The sequence below is a fragment of the Loxodonta africana genome, chromosome 23 (assembly GCF_030014295.1).
Source record: "Loxodonta africana isolate mLoxAfr1 chromosome 23, mLoxAfr1.hap2, whole genome shotgun sequence".
Classification (NCBI taxonomy): Eukaryota; Metazoa; Chordata; class Mammalia; order Proboscidea; family Elephantidae; genus Loxodonta; species Loxodonta africana.
Window position 1 is genome coordinate 71,651,243 of NC_087364.1, and position 18,110 is coordinate 71,669,352.

An 18,110-nucleotide genomic window follows, 5' to 3' on the forward strand; every position below is an offset into this window, starting at 1 on the left:
TCTCCTTCCCTTCTGGTTGTATAGCCTCTCTCTTCTCCTTCCCTTCTGGTTATATAGCCTCCCTCTCCTCCTTCCCTTTGGGTTGTATAGCCTCTCTCTCCTCCTTCCCTTCTGGTTGTATAGCCTCTCTCTCCTCCTTCCCTTCTGGTTGTATAGCCTCTCTGTCCTCCTTCCCTTCTGGTTATATAGCCTCCCTCTCCTCCTTCCCTTTGGGTTTATAGCCTCTCTCTCCTCCTTCCCTTCTGGTTGTATAGTCTCTCTCTCCTCCTTCCCTTCTGGTTATATAGCCTCTTTCTCCTTCCTTTCTGGTTTCATGTATGCACCTGACTCTCATCATTTGCATTTCATTGATAATAATTTAATGTTGTTGACTGAGGTGCAGTCATATGGTTTGTTATTCAAAAGGAACCATGAAAGGTTTTCCTCCCTTTTCAGTCCCCCAGTGACCTAGTTCTCGTCTCCAGAGGTTCTTCCTTACTTTCCAAAAAGAAAACAAAGTGACTGAGCTGCTACCCCTACCCAGAGGTCCCTTTCTGTCCCCAGCATGCCATTCATCCCCCCTTGAATCCTTCCCTCCATCCCGACTCTGTCTTCTCACCTTCCATCATCCATGATTCCCCATCTGGGGGGGGTGGCGTCTCTGATCTGCTCTGCGTCCTTCTTCGAGCCTTACGGTTCTTTCTTGCAGGCTGGTATGAGGGGGAGCGGCTGCGAGACGGAGAGCGGGGCTGGTTTCCCATGGAGTGTGCCAAGGAGATAACGTGCCAAGCTACGATCGATAAGAACGTGGAGAGGATGGGACGTCTGCTGGGCCTGGAGACCAACGTGTAGCCTCTTGGATGACGCTTCGTTCCTGCGAGATGGCACTATGCCATGGTGGGCTGGTTGGCCCTAGGCTTGCTCATTTTAACACGGCCTGTTTCATTCAGAGAACGGGAAACTTCCCTGTAAGCTTGCCGGGTGCTTTCATACTCTCAGGAGAGCAGCTGCTGGGGAGAGCAAGATCACAAAGCCCAGTTTGTACCCACCATCCACTTGCAGACCTCTCCAGGTACATGGTGTAGCTGAGCTGGCCGTTGTGGGGATCAGGCAGCCTCGGCTTCTTCTAGTCTCACCGTGCTCTGGCACAAAGTGTAGGTGAGCTGCTGTGTACTGTTGTTTGCTCCCCTCGCTTCACTAAGAACCTTACTGTCCCTCCCTAAACATCTCCCTAAACGGCTCTCCCAGTCTTGCTGAGATTTTATGTCCGTAAGGGATGCCCAGAGTTGTAAATAGTTCTGTAGCCTCTTATTTCGAAGACCTGATTTTAATGCTGTGTTAATTTCAGAAGGAACTGGCAGAGTTCAGAAGGTGAGCTGTTAGAACGGTTTTTTTAAGCCTCTTCCCAGGAAAAGGGAATTGACACTTGAATCTTAGCCGCCTTTTTTTCTCATTAGAAGGAGAGTCAGGAGGCTTACTTTAAGGATTTTTTTTGGAGTCCATCTCACCTGATATGGGTCTTACATAAGCAAAGCCTAATGAAACCTAAGTGACTCTAACACTGTAGAATTCAGGTGGGTTCACGTGAGTGAGAAAACCCTGAAAGTAGGTCAGAAGTCCTACTTTTTTAAATATCCCCTGATGAGTAGCTAAACGGACATGAGGCAGCTTTGCCTTCAAGAATGCCAGGTTTTTGACCATTCCTGGTCCCCTTTCCAAGTAGGACATTGGCCAGGACACACTTTAACAACCTCGAGGAAGGGAAGATTAGGCCTGGGAAGGTACTAAGAATCCAGTATGGTGGCTAAATGAAACGTAGCCCTTGGACCTGAAAGGGAACCTGTTCACTTGCACTAAAGGTCTTGCTTGCTGAATTTGGAGTTTCCCTCAGCTGGAGGTTCCTGCGGAATTTTATACCCTCCCGCCAGTGTAGGGAAAGGAGCCCCCAGGTGATGCAAACGGCTGGCCGCTAGTGCAAAGGTTGGCAGTTTGCACCCACCCTGGGGCTCCTCAGAAGAAAGGCCTGGCGATCTGCTTCCAAAAGATCCAAGCCTTGAACACCCTGTGGAGCAGTTCTGCTCTGCACACACAGGCTCACCATGAGTGGGAAGCGACCCGACGGCAACCAACGACAGTCCAAGGACAGAGCACGGTTATTGTAACAGTCGGCTTCATGGAGAGCTGAGAAGCAGGTCTGGAAGACTGAGGGAGAAGTGGTTTTGACTGGCAGCTGCTTTCTCTCATTACTCCCATTCTTTCCGCAAAGGGCACCTGGTATTCAGGGACTCAGCTCTGTGTGTGACAGGTCCCAGCTCCAGTCTGACAACCAGTTAGCTAAATCGTGAGTAAAGATGCTGGAGGCGAGTGTGCTTGGCTTACACCCTGGGTGTCCTGCCACCTCAGCCGTGAGCCCGGGGGGTGCGCAGGGGCCTTCTCCCCCCTCACCCAGGTTCTTTTCCGCTTTGCATACATTTCTGGTTGCAAAAGCCATGCCAGGTCCCAGTGTGTCAGTGTAGGGAAACCACAGCAGTGATGACTTGGGGCATGCATATAAAGAAGCCTGTCTCCTCTGGAACGATGTCAGAGACTTTTTAGAGGAGAAGCTAACACGTTGTAATCGAATCTAATGTGATGTTTTCATTTAGGAAGGAAACAAGATTGTTGCTTGCCAAGAGATCATTTTGTATTATTTTTGCTGATACCGTTTGTTAAAAAGCAGCCATGTGAATCCTGTGAATTAATTTATGAGTTGAGGCGTGAAGCAGTTTTGGACGTATCTGCACCTTCTAAATCAAAACCTTATTTACCAAGCAGGTTAATACTGTTGCTGGATATATGGCAGGTGTATAACCCATTTACAGTGTTTAATTTCGACACAGGATTTTTTCCAAACCTAGTTCAGTTTCTAGGAATACCTTCTCTCAATTGTACAGTGACTTCATCCAGTGACCTGTGGAGGACAAAAATGTTCATTATTGTCCCAATAAGCTGAGACTGCTTTGTATACTTTTGGCAAAACATGTGGATTTATAAAGATTTTGTGTATACTTGTACTTTTGTGCTGGTGTGATTTAATTTACTGTAGGTGGTTTTCAGTCAAGTAGACAGTTTGCTGAATTTTTGGCTAAATCAGGGTTTCTACTCCCAAAGTGTCTCTAGCTAACGTTGAAGGGAACGAATTTCTTCTCTGTGGGTACATGCTGGCATCAGCTGCTCTGTAAGACAACCATTTTTAAAAGCTGGGGCCATACAGTTTCTTCTCATGGTTCCCACAAAACTGTATATGACAGTAGCTTTTCTTAAGTAGTTCATAGTTCCCTTACTGTTGGACCACAGGAGTGTATATTATCACCCAGTATCTGGACCTTTGGATCCCTTGTGGTACAGTGGTTAAGAGCTTCACTGCTAAAAGGTTGGCAGTTCAAATCCACCAGCTGCTCCTTGGAAACCCTATGGGGCAGTTCTACCATGTTCTATGGGGTCGCTATGAGTGGAAATCGACTTGACGGCAGTGGGTTTATCTGGACCTTTGTATTTGTGACATTTCACCACCTTTTACTAGCCTTGGTGAAAGGCAAAGAATGACTCCTATATTAGGACATGCTAGAGTAGGCTGGGTCCTAAACCTAATTCCTTCTGAGAGGTGTCTTATAAACAGAGCAGACTGGACAGGGTGACACACACAGGAGGAAGAAACCATGTGATGAACTGTCTACAAGCAAACTAACGCCAAGGAACACCCAGGACTACTGACAAGAAAGGGCCCTCCCCTAGAGCTGATGCCCTGATTTGTACTAATAGCCTCCAAAACTGTGAGACAATAAATTTCTGTTCTTCAAAGCCAGGTAACTACGACTGTCTTCTATTAACTGAATAACGAAATACCACAAATTTAGTAGCTTAAAACAACACGTATTTATTACCTCACAGTTGTGTTGTCAGAAGTCTAGGATGGCACAGCTGGGTTCTCAGTTCGGGGTCTTACAAGGCCAAAGTCAGGGTGCTGGCTGGCTGTGTTCTCACCTGGAGCTCAGTGTCCTCCAAGCTCATTCCAGTGTTGGCAGAATTCAGTTCTTTGCAGTTGTAGGACTGAAGTCTCCACTTCCTTGCTATCAGCCAAGGGCCCCTCACAACTTCTAGAGGCCGTTGGTGGCTCCGTTTATCTTCAAGGGAGTACCAGCATGTCCAACACTTGAATCTTTTTCACACTTGGAGTCTCTCTTAGCATCCTGTTATGCTACAAGCTAGAGAAAACTACTTTTGAAGAAGTCATGGAGTTAGGCCCTGTCTTAATTTAAAAAAATTTTTTTTTAGTTTTTTTTTTTTTAATTTTTTTGCTATAACAGAAATACAAGTGGATGGCTTTAACAAAGAGAAATGTATTCTCTCACAGCCTAGTAGGGTAGAAGTCCAAATTCATGGTGCCAGCTCCAGTGGAAGGCTTTCTCTGTCAGCTCTGGGGGAAGGTCCTTGTCATTAATCTTCCCCTGGTCTAGAAGCTTCTCAGCACAGGGACCCTAGATCAAAAGGATGTACTCCCCTCCTGGTTCTTCATTCTTGGTGGTAGGAGATCCCTTTGTTTCTCTGCTTGCTGCTTTCTTTTTTATCTCAAAAGAAATTGACTCAAGATACAACCTAATCTTGTAGATTGAGTCCTGCCTCATTAACATACCAAAACCAAAAAACCCACTGCCGTTGTGCCTACCCCATGGGGTTTCCAAGGAGCTGCTGACCTTTTGGTTAGCAGCTCCATAACTACTGTACCACCAGGGGTCTCTTCATTAGCATAACTGCCCCTAATCCTGCCTCATTAACACCATAGAGGTAGGATTTATAACACATGGGAAAATCACATCAGATGACAAAATGGTGGACAACCACACAGTCCTGGGAATTATGGCCTAGCCAAGTTGACACACATTTTTGGGGGGCACAATTTAATCCGTAACAGGACCACCAGATAATCTGCCTTACCATTAACTCAAAATCAACTGATTTGGGACCAAATTACATTTGCAAAATCCTTTTGCCTTGTGACATGATCATGGGCATAACATTAAGGAGCAGAGATCATGGAAGCCCTCCTTTACCACACACTCTATAAAACTTCAAAATGTTAAATATTCAGGTTCCCAGCATCCGTTGCAGCTAAAATACAGCCATATGAAGGTAGTGCCAAGCAGTTACATCTGTGTTAAGATATGCCAATCAGATACATCTTTGCTGGACTTTCAAACTAGTGATGGAAGAGGGAAGAGATGGTGAGCAGTAAAATGTATCACTTCTTTACCCCAAGCCCGATCCCAGATTGCTGCTGCATTTCTCCTGGGCTTTGGAAAGCAGCAGGGAGGTAAGAGCTACTTGGTGGAACTGAGGGCTGAACGATGCTGGTGAAAGTTTAGTGCCTGCCATGATTACCCCTCTCGTGGATGGGGCCCAAAGGGCTCCACTCTGAAGTGGGGGGTACAAACCTGAAAGACCTCAATCTTTGCTCACGGCTTCTAGCACCTTCAGGTGCGTGGCAGAAGGAAACGAAATCTCCCTGGAGGAAACTAGCATCAGTTTTAGTTTTCAGTTATTTCTTAAATTCTCAAAGGTTTGGTTAGTATTCAGAGACATGACATCATGACAGAAAAAAGCAAACACAGGGACTCTAGGTAATGAAATTACCACACAGATAGTGATGTAATTATAACTCCTGTGTTTGTGGAGATAAAGCCAAACTTTCAAACACAGCTAGCAACTGTAGAAAGTGATGTAACAAAAAAGTAATCTACCAGAACTAGGTATGGAACTAGGTATACAGCAGATTTAGATAGAGCTAAAAGAAGTATGGGTGAACTGAAAGACAAGCTAGAAGAAATTACCTACCAGGAAGCATGGAGAGCAGAGACACAGAGAATAAAAGGATTTAATTGGGGTCCCAGAAGATAGGAGAGACGGGAGCATTGGCAAAGGGCCTGCATGTTTATAACCTTGCTCTCAACAGTCAAAGGTGCAGGTGTCCCCTGGAAAAAGTGTCTTTGGGTAGGATAGCCCTCTTTAACTGTGGACAGTTCCTGGAGATAGCTGATGGGTGAAGGCTGTCACCTGGTAGCACTCCTATCAACTAAGGGAATAGACTTCAGCCCTGAAGGAGGAACTAGGCAGTGCAGCACAGTGTTCAGTACATGTAGCTATGTCAGTGTTGAATAAAACACTGGCACGACTTTAAGACAAATGGCATGACTAGGGATAGAGAGCCTGCATAAAGGTGAAGGATTCATTTAATCAGGAAGCCATAATAATTCGATTATTACAATATGTCTCAAAATACATAAAGCAGAAATATAATGAAGAAATCCATACAAGATCAGTATTTGATAGGAAAAGTAGATAAAAATCAAAACGATAGAGGATCTGAATGATGCAAGTAATAGTTTAACATAATGGGCATATAAGGGACACTGCAGCAATTTCAGCACACATGCTTTTCAAGTACATATATTAAACTATTTCTGGGCTAGAAAGCAAGTTTGAACAAATTTTAAGGAATTGAAGTTACAGAGTTCTCCAACTGCAGTGTAGTTAGGTTAGAAATCAGTAACAAAATTAAGAACTGCCCATGTATTAGAAGCTTAGCAATAACCTTTTAAATAATACTTGGTGTATTAGTTTTACTGTTGCTGTAACAAATTACCACAAACTGGTGGTTTAAAACAAGACAAATTTATTTTCTTAGAATTCTGGACGTCAGAAGTCCAAAATGAGTCTCATGGGGCTAAAAATCAAAGTGTCAGCAGGACTGGTTCATTCCAGGGACTCCAGGGGGATGTATTTTTTGCCTCAGCCACCTTTTAGCGGCTACCAGCATTCCCTGGCTTGTGGCTGCATCACCCCAATCTATGGTTCCATTGTCACATCTCCTACGCAGGATCTTAATCACAGCTGAAAAGTACCTTTAGCCATTAAGGTAACATTCACAGGCTCTGAAGATTAGGATGTGGACTTCGGGGGAAACTATTATTCAACCTGTCACACCTAAGTAAATAAGAAATCATGATACTAATTAAAATACTTAAAAAAAAAATTTTTTTTAAATTGTGCTTTAGATGAAGGCTTACAGAACAAATTAGTTTCTCATTAAACAATCCATGCATTGTTTTCTGACATTGGTTGCCAACCCCATGACATATCAACACTCTCCCCTACTTGACCTTGGGTTCCCCATTACCAGCTTTCCTGTCCCTTCCTGCCTTCTCGTCCTTGCCCCTCAGCTGGTGTGCCCATTTAGTTAAAATATAGTCTTAACTGAAGAAAGACTAAATAATGAAAATACATATCAAAATTCATGGGATGTAACTAAAAGAATACAAAGTGGGCAAATTATTGCTTTAATATTTTTGGAGGAAAAAAATAAATTAGGATAAGCACCCACATGAAGAAATTTTAAAAGAGCTGCAAAACTAAAACAATAATTTCTAATTTTGCAGACCAAACATTAAAAAAAAGATGAGAGTATTGTGAAAAATTAACATAAATGTAGAGGAAATAAATTCCTAGAAAAATATAATTTACCAAAACTGACATAAGATTAAATAGAAAAACAATTAGCTCTGTAACAAATAAATCAATAATTAAAAAATTTCCCCTGCCCCAGTTCCAGATGGCTTTACCACTGAATTCCACCAAACATACAAAAAAGAAATAACTCCAGTCGTACACAAATGCTTCCAGAGAATATAAAAAAGGGGTACAAGCCCAAATTCATTTATCAGACGGGCATACCCATATCAAGCCATGACAAGGGCAATCAAAGAAATTACAAAACAATTTCATTTATGAACAGAGCAAAAATCAAAATATTAGCAATATGAGGCCAGCATTACCCTGTTACCAAAACCACATACAGTACAAAATGAAAACTAGACCAATATCCCTCATGAAGAGAGAGGCAAAATTTTTCAACAAAATATTAGCAAATCATATCTGGCAATATAAAAAAAAGAATTATATACTATGATCAATGCCTTATTTCAGGAAGGCAAGGATAGTTCAATATTTGAAAATTAATACATGAGATCCAGCATATTAACAAGCTTAAGAAAACTTATGGTTCTATCAATTAATGCAAAAAAAAAAAAAAAGTCAAACATCCATTTCTGATAAAAACTCTCAGCAAACTAGAGCTAAACGACATCTCTGATATTTTGCTGGACTTAGTTGCAGAAAAAAAAAAAATTTTTTAATTTTTTCTATCATAAATGGATAGTGTATTTTTATGCAAATAACACATGCCTTCTAAGTTTGCCAGCCACGCCCTCACCCTACGAGGTATTTTTGTAAGCATACTATTTTTTCTTTTTTTTACAGCAACATGTAAAAAAAAAAAAATTGGTATCATGGTGCTTAGGAAAATACCTCTCAGGTGGAGGGTGAGGTTGGCAAACATAGAAGGTGCACGTTACTTGCATAAAAATACAGTATTTGTAAAGTTAGTAAAAAAAAAAAAAAAATTTTAGGATACCATATATTCGTTTCTTAAATGATAAATAATTTTTAAATATTTAGACATCTGACATATTGGCCTCCATCTGTATTCTTCCCCAAGATCCCACAAACACCTTAGGAGTAGGCCTATTCCACTTAACCATCTCTGCTTTAAAACAAAGGGGAAAAAAGTTAGATTCCAGAAAGAACCGTAAATAACCAAACTAATTCAACAAATCCCTGTTAAAGCGGGATAATCAGAGTTCGTAGAAAAGATAAAGTATCAAAATATCCAAGGCTTTGAACAGGTTCTCTGTGGTCTGACCTCCTGCTGAGAATCTGCATTTCCACCCCAGACCAGACTGAGTCTATGTTTAACAATATCCCCTAGTGATTCTGAAGTAAATATGATTCAGCATTTCCATCACAGATATACTGAATCAGAATCACCTGGGGGCCTTGTTGAATGTAGATTCAGTATATTTGGGGTGGAAATGCAAATTCTCAGCAGGGGTTCAAGCCAGAAAAAAACTGGGAATAATAGAAATAAATAAAGCTACAAGGCATAGAAAGAAAAATCGCCAAGGAATTACTCTTTATTTCATTAAAAGCTTTGCAAAAATAAACTTTATTCCAGACCAAGGTCGTCTTTCATGTGTGAAGGAAACAGAAATGTCCTTTGCAAGGATTTCACTTGCTGTCATCTTCTTGGAAAAATTACTTGAAAATTCCTACCAGCTCATTAAAACATCTACTTGAAACATGAATCAAAATTAAGAACTAGAAAAAGGGTAGTCACAATTTAAAAGAAATTCCATGGTAAAAGTTGGCTCTATGATGCTTTCCCATCAGCAGTTCCATCCCTTTCCTAACACCCAGACACGTTTTTTCTCACCCCCTATTCTTCACCTTTTGCCATTACAACCACTTAAAACCGGTGCTATTCTCTTCTGGCCTTTAAAGACAACTGCTTAACTATATATACACTGCACAAGCAGAATTACCGGAGTGCACATCTGGCCATTTTCAATGTCACGAAACATAAGCAATGACTTCTCGTATCTCAAATTCATAAAGAATAATCCCCCTGCACTCTGGTCGGATATATCCTTATGGATTCCAATCATGTAATGTATAAGCTTGAAAACAAAAACATACATATTAAGTATGCAAGATGATCAAAAAAGACAGCAAATAAGCACATGAAAAGATGTTCATTATTAGACAGTATGTTGTTAGGCGCCATACAGTCTAATGCCTTTACATAGTAAAATACAGGTAATCTTTCTGGTATCTTCTGCTTTCAGGCAGGATGCGTCTGGACACGAGCAATGACGTCTCTGGTTCCACTCTCCCTTCTGAATCTGGCTTGAACTTCTGGTAGTTCCCGATCCATGTCCTGCTGCAACTGTTTCTGGATTACCTTCAGCATAACTTTACTTGCACATGGTATCAATATGGTTCAATAATTTCCACATTTTCTCTTGGACCACCTTTTTTTTGAAATGGGTACAAATATGGATCTCTTCCAGTTGCTTGGCCAGGTAGCTCTCTTCCAAATTTCATGGCATCACCGCACTCATTTGTTGAAACACTTGTTGGTATTCTGTCAATTTCTGGAGCCTTGTTTTTACCAGTGCCTTCAGTACAACTTGGACTTCGTTCTTCAATACCATTGGTTCTTGATCGTATGCTACCTCTTGAAACGGTGAATGTTGACCAGCTCTTTTTTGGTACAGTGACTCAGCGTACCCCTTCTATCTTCTTTGGATCTTCTCTGTGTCATTCAGTTTTTTGCCAGTATAATCCTTCACTATTGCAACTCAAGGACTGAATTTTTTCTTAAGGTTGAGAAATGCTTAGCATGTTCTTCCCTTTGGTATTCTAACTCCAGGTCTTTGCACATTTCATTAGACTTTTTCTTCTTGAGTTGCCCTTTGATATCTTGTTCAGCCCTTTTGCTTCATCATTTCTTCCTTTCACTCTAGCTACTCTACATTTGACAGCAACTTGCAGAGTCTCCTCTGACACTCATTTTGGTACTTCTTTCCTGTCTTTTTAATGACTTTTTGCTTTCTTCACATATGATGTCCTTGATGATGTCATCCCACAACTCATCTGGTCTTTGGTCATTACTGTCCAATGCATTAAATCTACTCTTGAGATGGTCTCTAAATTCAAGTGGCATATACTCAAGGCTGTACTTTCGGGTTTTGTGGACTTTTGATTTTCTTCACCTTTAACTTGAACTTGCACATAAGCAATCGATGGCTTGTTCTGTAGTCGGCCCCTGGCCTTGTTCTGAATGATATTGAGCTTCTCCATCATCTTTTTCCACAAATGTAGTCGGTTTGATGGTGTTACATCCAGAAAGGCCCACGTGTAGTCACCATTTCTGTTGTGCAATGAAGAAGTCGTTGGCCATATCTTCCAACTTTGTTTCCAACTTTCACATTCCAATCAGCAGTAATCATCCGTGTGTCTTGATTGCATGTCCAATCAATTTCAGACTGCAGAAGTTGGTAAAACTCTTCAGTTTCTTCATCTTTGGCATTCATGGTTGGTACGTAAATTTGTGTAGCCATAGTTACTGTTCTTCCTTGTAGGCGTATGGATATTATCCTATCACTGACACGATTGTATTTCAGGATAGATCTTGAAATGTTACTTTGGTGATGAGTGTGGCACTATTCTTTTTCAATTTGTCACTCCTGGCATAGTAGACAATGTTTGATTCAAAATGGCCAATACTAGTTAGTCCATTTCAGCTCACTAATGCCTAGTGTATCGATCCTCACGCATTTCATTTATGACAACTTCCAATTTCCTCAGTTCATACTTTGTACATTCCACATTCTGATTATTACTGGGTGTTTGCAGCTGTTTCATCTCATTTTGAGTTGTGCCACATCAGCAAATGAAGGTCCTGAGAGCTATACTCCATCCACATCATTAAAGTTGACTCTACTTTGTGGAAACCCTGGTGGCATAGTGGTTAAGAGCTACAGCTGCTGCTAACCAAAAAGTCGGCAGTTCGAATCCACCAGCCACTCCTTGGAAACCCTACAGGGCAGCTCTACTCTGTCCTATGGGGCTGCCGTGAGTTGGAATTGACTCGACGGCAGTGGGTTTGGTTTGGGCTACTTTGAGGAGGCAGCTTTTCCTCAGTCATCTTCTGGCACTGTATCAGACAATCTGCTGCTGCTGCTATGATCCATTAAATTTTCACCAGCCGGTTTTTTCAGCAGATCACCAGGTCCTCCTTCCCAGTCTTAGTCTGGAAGCCCCGCTGAAACCCGTCCACCAGGGATGACCCTGCTGGTATCTGAAATGCCAATGGCACAGCTTCCAGCGTCAGAGCAGCATACAAACCACCACAGTGTGACAAAGTGACAGACGAGTGGTGGATTAGACTTTACAGAAATACCAACTGAAACAATGAGATATGACCACACATTTATTAAAGACTAAAACAAAATGCAAAAAATCCCACAATCACCAAACTTAAGGAAAACAAAAACTAAAAGTACCCAGTACTAGCAAGAACGTGAAACACTGGAACCCTCATACATTGCTGGTGGGAATGGACAGTTGGTACAGCCACTTTGGAAATGTTCGGCAGTTTCTTATAAATATATACTTACTATATTACATAGCAATTCTAGTCCTAAGTGTCAATGCAAGAGAAATAAAAACATATAACCACACAAAAACTTGTATACAAATGTTCATAGCAGCTTTATTCGTAACAGCAAACAACGGAAAACAGGTGTCCACCAACTGGTGAATGAATAAACAAACTGTGCCACATCCTACACTAGAACAGTAAAAAAGGAACTAACTACTGATACACGCAACATGAACATCTCAAACACCTCAGAGGAAAAGACTCAAAACACTACACGTGACTTCACGTATTTCAAATTCCAGGAAAGCCAGGACTGTAGTGATAAGAAGCAGAGCAGTGGTTGCCAGGGGCTTGAAATGGGAGCAGAGGACTGACTGTAAAGGGGAACAAGACACATTTTTGGTGACAGGTTCTACATCAAGACTGTAATGGTGGTAATTACATGGCTTTATACATTTGACAAAACTCACTTGTATGCTTACATTGGTTAATTTCATTATATGTAAAATAATACCTTAGATGCTAAAAAAAATAGAACTAAGGAAATACACCAAAATGTAACAGTGGTAACATGATTACATGTTGAATTTCCAAATACAAGGGTATGTTGTTTAAATTCAAAATAAAAACCGTATTTAAAATCATTAGCATACTACAAACACGATTATACCACACAATCACAATTACTTCAAAATAAATACAAATTCAGAGTTAGACAAGAGGAAAGCAAATTACCACTGTTGACTCTACTTTTCTATAATGTCTAATTTTTAGGGTGCGTTTTGTTTACAAAATACAGTAAGAATAGAAAATAACTGATAATTCATATAAATGTATCTACAGCTTTGGCCCAAGTTAATGAAATGACTTCACATGGACTCATTTTTCAAAGATGCTTTTTAAGGATTATTCAGTGATTTCTTCATTTTTTTCCCAGTAAGTTTGTTTTTCAGGGTTATTTTTTTTTCTAGTGTTATCCTCTGGACTCTCAGAATGGTGAGGCAAACAGATTTTCCTTCTTAATTTAGTGTCTTATCCATTAAAACTACTAAAGAACAAACAGTTCCTAGGCTGGAATGCATTTTCCGCTCAATAATGTCCTATTTTGTAAACAAAAGAAGAAATGATATCTTCAGTTAAAATTTCCATCCTGGTCAGCTACTGAGAAGATACAAATTGAGGGTGACTGGAACTGCTTTGGGAAACCCTGGTGGCGTAGTGGTTAAGTGCTATGGCTGCTAACCAAAGGGTTGGCAGTTCGAATCCACCAGGAACTCTATGGGGCAGTTCTACTCTACCCTACAGGGTCGCTATGAGTCGGAATCGACTCGATGGCACTGGGGTTTTTTTGTTTGGAGCTGCTTTATCCTCTGTCAATACCTCATGTGTTTAATTTCTTCAGGAACATCTCAGTCGCATGGAAAATAAATAAAATATAAACACTGGTTTATAAGCATGGAACCAACTATGTAGTAATTTATAAAAAAGCATCCTTAAATTCTTTCTTCCAAGACCATTTTGGCAAACAGACTGTGTGAATTTAAAGCGGACAGTATTGGCAAGAAAAAAAGCACAAAAATAAACACTCACAGGATAAACACTATCCGATGGTCACTGAGTTTAGGGACACACTAATATGCTACAATACTGTAGTAGTATGACTCAGGAACAAGGATTCAGTGAGTGACAGATCACTTCTGAGAGACAAGCCAAGAGAACGGAGCTGGAACACACAGTACATCAAACCCTTGGTAGGCAACAGTGGGTGGCATATATTCCCAGGAACGGGAGCAGCACCTGAACCAGGGCCGTCGGCGGGTAATCACAGCGTTATCAATATACCCCAGGCACTGTATGGTGCTCTTCCTTTTGTCCCCTGGCATTTACTGGAAGGCACAGTAAAATCTGCGTATTATAGGGTGCAGCAGTATGCTCTTCTGATCTTTTTGCAGCATGTCCAGTACTACTTTTACTTTTTGTCAGCCATTCTGAGTCAAAACTATTAGGTCACAAAATAAATGGCAGAAATAGGGTCACGGTAGAGCCAACAGCACTCAATGGTGGGTAACGTTTCCGTTAAAATGCTTTCTGTCAAGTTACACAAAGTCAAGTCCAGATGCAGGGCCGTTCCAGAGTGGGTTAATTCAGTGGCTCACCTGCATTGTTAAGGACTCTGGTGGTTTCCGTCTTTTCACTAAGCCAACCTCAGGACATGGTTCTGGCTCCCCTGTGACCACAGGTGGCTGCAGGAGTTCCAAGTGTCAGACTCTGGACAATGTCCAGGGAAGGAGAGAAGTTTCCTGTCTAACTCTCTCCTAGTGAGGAAAGCCTTTCTCTGAACCCCCCTTGTAGATTTCTCCTCAGGTGCCATCGGTCAGGGCAGGTTCACACACTCATGCCTCACCAAGTACTTAAAATAAGACCACTCATGACTGGCTTTAGAACAATCTTGATTGACCCACCATCCCTGGGCAGAAAGGGGTCAACAGGTAAGCAAGAAAGAGAGACAGATGCGCAGCCTACAGTACCTTCCATGTCCTGGCAGAAAAGACAGGACATGTCATCCCATTAGATGTCAGCAGCAGAAGGAGTACAATAGCGTTCAGAGCACGGGAAAAAGTGTGATAAGATGAATTGCTGTACGTTAAAAAATATTTCTTGGACAAGTAACAGCCGAGATTCAGTGAGTACATTCTCCATTCCAGGCACTATTCTATGTACTTTACATGGATTAACACATTTAATTTTCACAACTGTTACCCCTACTTTACAGTTAAGGACAAGGAAGCAGAAAGCAGCTAAGGCATTGCCCTAGACATCTAGCAGTGACATAGACAAAATCTAAACCTAGGCAGTCAGGCTCCAGACCGTGTTCTAACCACTGCGTTACGCTGCACAGGGTGACCTGAACAGGCTGTGTTCACGTTCTAAAAACAGAAAACATCGAATGAACAAGGAAGAGGTGGACATGTAAAAACCAAACCAAGAAGTTAGCTGAGATTTACACACTGTACATTTTATTAAATACTGGGCTTTATTACAACCAATTAATTTACTTCCGATAGAAGTTTCATTTTAAAAAAATGTGATTGTGTTCAAATTCTTACTTGACACTGTTTTTTGGCTAACCATTCTATTTTTACTGGTTCTATAATAAATCATTATGGTCAGAAAGACTAATTTTTCAAAACAGAACAAAGGAATTTTTCAAGTTGTACGACACTCAAAATATACAGGACTACTCCCAAAACGTGGACGTGACCACAACAGGGTATACGATCAGAGGCTACACTGCACTTCCTGGTGTATTTATAATCGCTACCTACGGTTGATATCATTAAGTCATTAACTCATGCACAGAAGTCTTGAGTACCTACTGCAGGTCTCCACCTTATACACAAGAATTAGTCATGTCCCAGGGCTCAGCATCTAGAAAAAAACTATGATGGAAAATGGCCGTCAGACTGCCTTTTCAGATCACCACAGAAAAGCTGTCAGCTGTAACACCCATCCTGGTATCGTGGTGGAAAGTTTCTTGGCATTGCTTTTTCCTGCGTCTTGATCAAGTCTATGATGGCAGACAGCACCGCACAGTCTCTGCATTTGGTGTCGTTCCAGTCCACAGGATGCGGACTCTCAATCTTTTCTTGCAGAAGGACATCGAGCTCCTTTCTTAATTCCTAAGGTTAGAAAAATCACGCGGTCAACAGAGGCAGATGGACTATAGAACAATGTAATAAATAATTTTAATTAGCACAAGGAGTTTCACAAGCTGTTAGACGAAACTGAAATATTTAGTGAGCGACCACCTAAAACGTTGTTATGAGTAACCAACTAAGTGTGGTTAAGTTTAAAAATTCCATCTTCAACCATTCAGCCATTCAGAAATGCTGGCCTACTACCTTTTCAAAAATAACTTGGAAAAACTATCAATAAATTTCTCAACATTTCTTGTTTTGCTGAGCCTAATACGTGTAACACTTGGAACAAAAGCATGAGAACACATTTAGCCGTGCACATGCATTCAAAGACAATCACGTGGTCAGTCACCTTAACAAGATGGGCAATTCTTGCTGGAGACTGAAAGACAATCCATTCATCTACAGCAATGGTTTCTTGATCATCATCCTTCTGGATGGAAATATCACCTCCAAAGAACAGGAGGCAGTACGGGGAGACCTCTGTGCAGTCATACAAGTATATCTGCAATGAGAATCAGAGCAACTTAACACGTGCAGGAGTCGAGAAGGTTACTGCCTCATTAAGGCAATAACATCACCCGCTCAGTCTATTGGTGCTTTCCTTCTAAACAGGTATTGTTCTGCTAGTGTTATAAACCCACTGCCATCGAGTCAATTCCAACTCAGAGCAAGCCTACACGACAGGGTAGAACCGTTCCGTGGGTTTTCCAAGACCACAAATCTTTACGGAAGCAGACTGTCACAGCTTTCTCCTGCAAAGCAGCTGGTGGGTTCCCACCTTTCAGTTAGCAGCCTAGTGCTTCACCACTGCACCACCAGGGCTCCTTCGCTAGTGTGATAATGTAGACTAATAGGGAAGACATGCCATGTTAAATAAGGCACCATCGAATCAGAGAAATGGGGGTTTTATATCTGTAATTCAATTCAAACTATAGCACCACTCTTTAAAAAAATATTTTCTGAGTGGCAAAACTAAAACTAATAACAAAGTTGAAATTATTTTTACCATATGCCTAATATTTTAAAAATCATGCCAAATTATTTTTCTAAACAGATTAACATAACAAAATCACACTGAATATTCTGACCAAATTTCTTAGCTATTTACAGGCATGCCAACAAAATTCTCTGTATAGTGTAAAACTCCCATGTACCCTGAAACTCCTGTAAGATCTTGAAAGTGGGCTCTGAAATAAAACTGTGCAAATGGAATAACTGGTCTAATTAACAAAAATACAAAGATCCATCATGACAGACGTGCACAATCAAAAGTAAAGGCTATTTGCTTAAGGAAAGAAGTGTTAATTCGTAATTCACACCAAAGTTAAAAAAAAAAAAAAGATTTTGTTTGTAATTGTGAAAACTACAGTTATAAAACTCGACGAGACTGATGCTCAGATCTGTAATTACTTCAAATGTTCACTTACACTACTTGTTCTCATCTTCAGGTGATAGATAAGCCAGTTGTAGTGAAAGTCTGTCTGCTCCACATTAACAGACTTAGGGTGAATGGCAACCAATCCATCACTTTTTGTGTACACTTTGACCCTTAAGAAAGTTGAAACAGTTTGTTAAAAAAAAGTCTTCCAGAAGATTCTTTTTTCTTTTTTAAACTATTTCAAAACTTTGCTGAAGGGCTTACTAAAAACTAAACAGACAAACCCCAGAGCCTTAAGGAAAAAAAAAAAAAAACCCACAGTTGAGTTAGGTTTATTTGTTATATAAATTTACAAATTCATATTTGAGGAAAGATACAATTTTCATTTAATAACAGATTGGAAAATATCAGCTAAATATTAATACTCTATAATCACACAAGTAATCTTAAAATTACCCAACATATTAGAAGGTGAGATAATATTCCTTAATTGTGCTAAGATATACTGTGCCACTGAAGAACAATGAACAAAAGAAACATAAACACCCTAAATAATAAGTGACTCAGACACAGAGAAGAGTCTATACATTTCTCTATGGCAATCACGATACCAATAAATAGGATTTAATTTTAAGAGTAACTTTCTGAAATCAACGGTAAAATTTCACAGGATATGTACCCAGATATAAAACAAAAATTCAAGAATTTTGTTTAAAAGGGAGTTTTACTATAACCAATTTAATGTTTAAAAGGGAGTTTTACTATAACCAATTTAAAAGAGCCTATTTTAAAATATGTTTCAAATGGTCTCACGTTCACTCAAATCCCCTAATGTCAGAACAGGAAGAGCTGGAGTAAATGTACCTGGATACAGCTCTAGTTCAGTCTCTCAATTCCTAGGGATCTTTTCTTTGATATTCATAAAAATTTCCTCTCAATTTATAGGAGTCCCTAA

General features: G+C 40.5%; 2 protein-coding genes across 3 annotated transcripts in view; one reads left to right on the forward strand and one right to left on the reverse strand.

Moving 5' to 3' along the window:
* ARHGEF26 (Rho guanine nucleotide exchange factor 26) overlaps window positions 1–3,306 on the forward strand; it is a 142,414-nt gene extending 139,108 nt beyond the window's left edge. The window contains exon 14 of the mRNA XM_064275631.1: window positions 689–3,306. Coding sequence (XP_064131701.1) covers window positions 689–831 — 143 coding nt within the window. The 3' untranslated portion in view covers window positions 832–3,306. The remainder of the gene's footprint in view (window positions 1–688) is intronic.
* Window positions 3,307–15,071: 11,765 nt separating this feature from the next.
* DHX36 (DEAH-box helicase 36) overlaps window positions 15,072–18,110 on the reverse strand; it is a 55,619-nt gene continuing 52,580 nt past the window's right edge. The window contains exons 23-25 of one of the 2 annotated variants that reach the window (XM_064275632.1): window positions 17,205–17,325; window positions 16,127–16,279; window positions 15,072–15,756 (exon numbers count right to left, since the gene is read on the reverse strand). In XM_064275632.1, the coding sequence (XP_064131702.1) occupies window positions 15,571–15,756; window positions 16,127–16,279; window positions 17,205–17,325 (460 nt within the window). In that variant the 3' untranslated portion in view covers window positions 15,072–15,570. The remainder of the gene's footprint in view (window positions 15,757–16,126; window positions 16,280–17,204; window positions 17,326–18,110) is intronic. The other variant, XM_064275633.1, reaches the window with a different exon arrangement.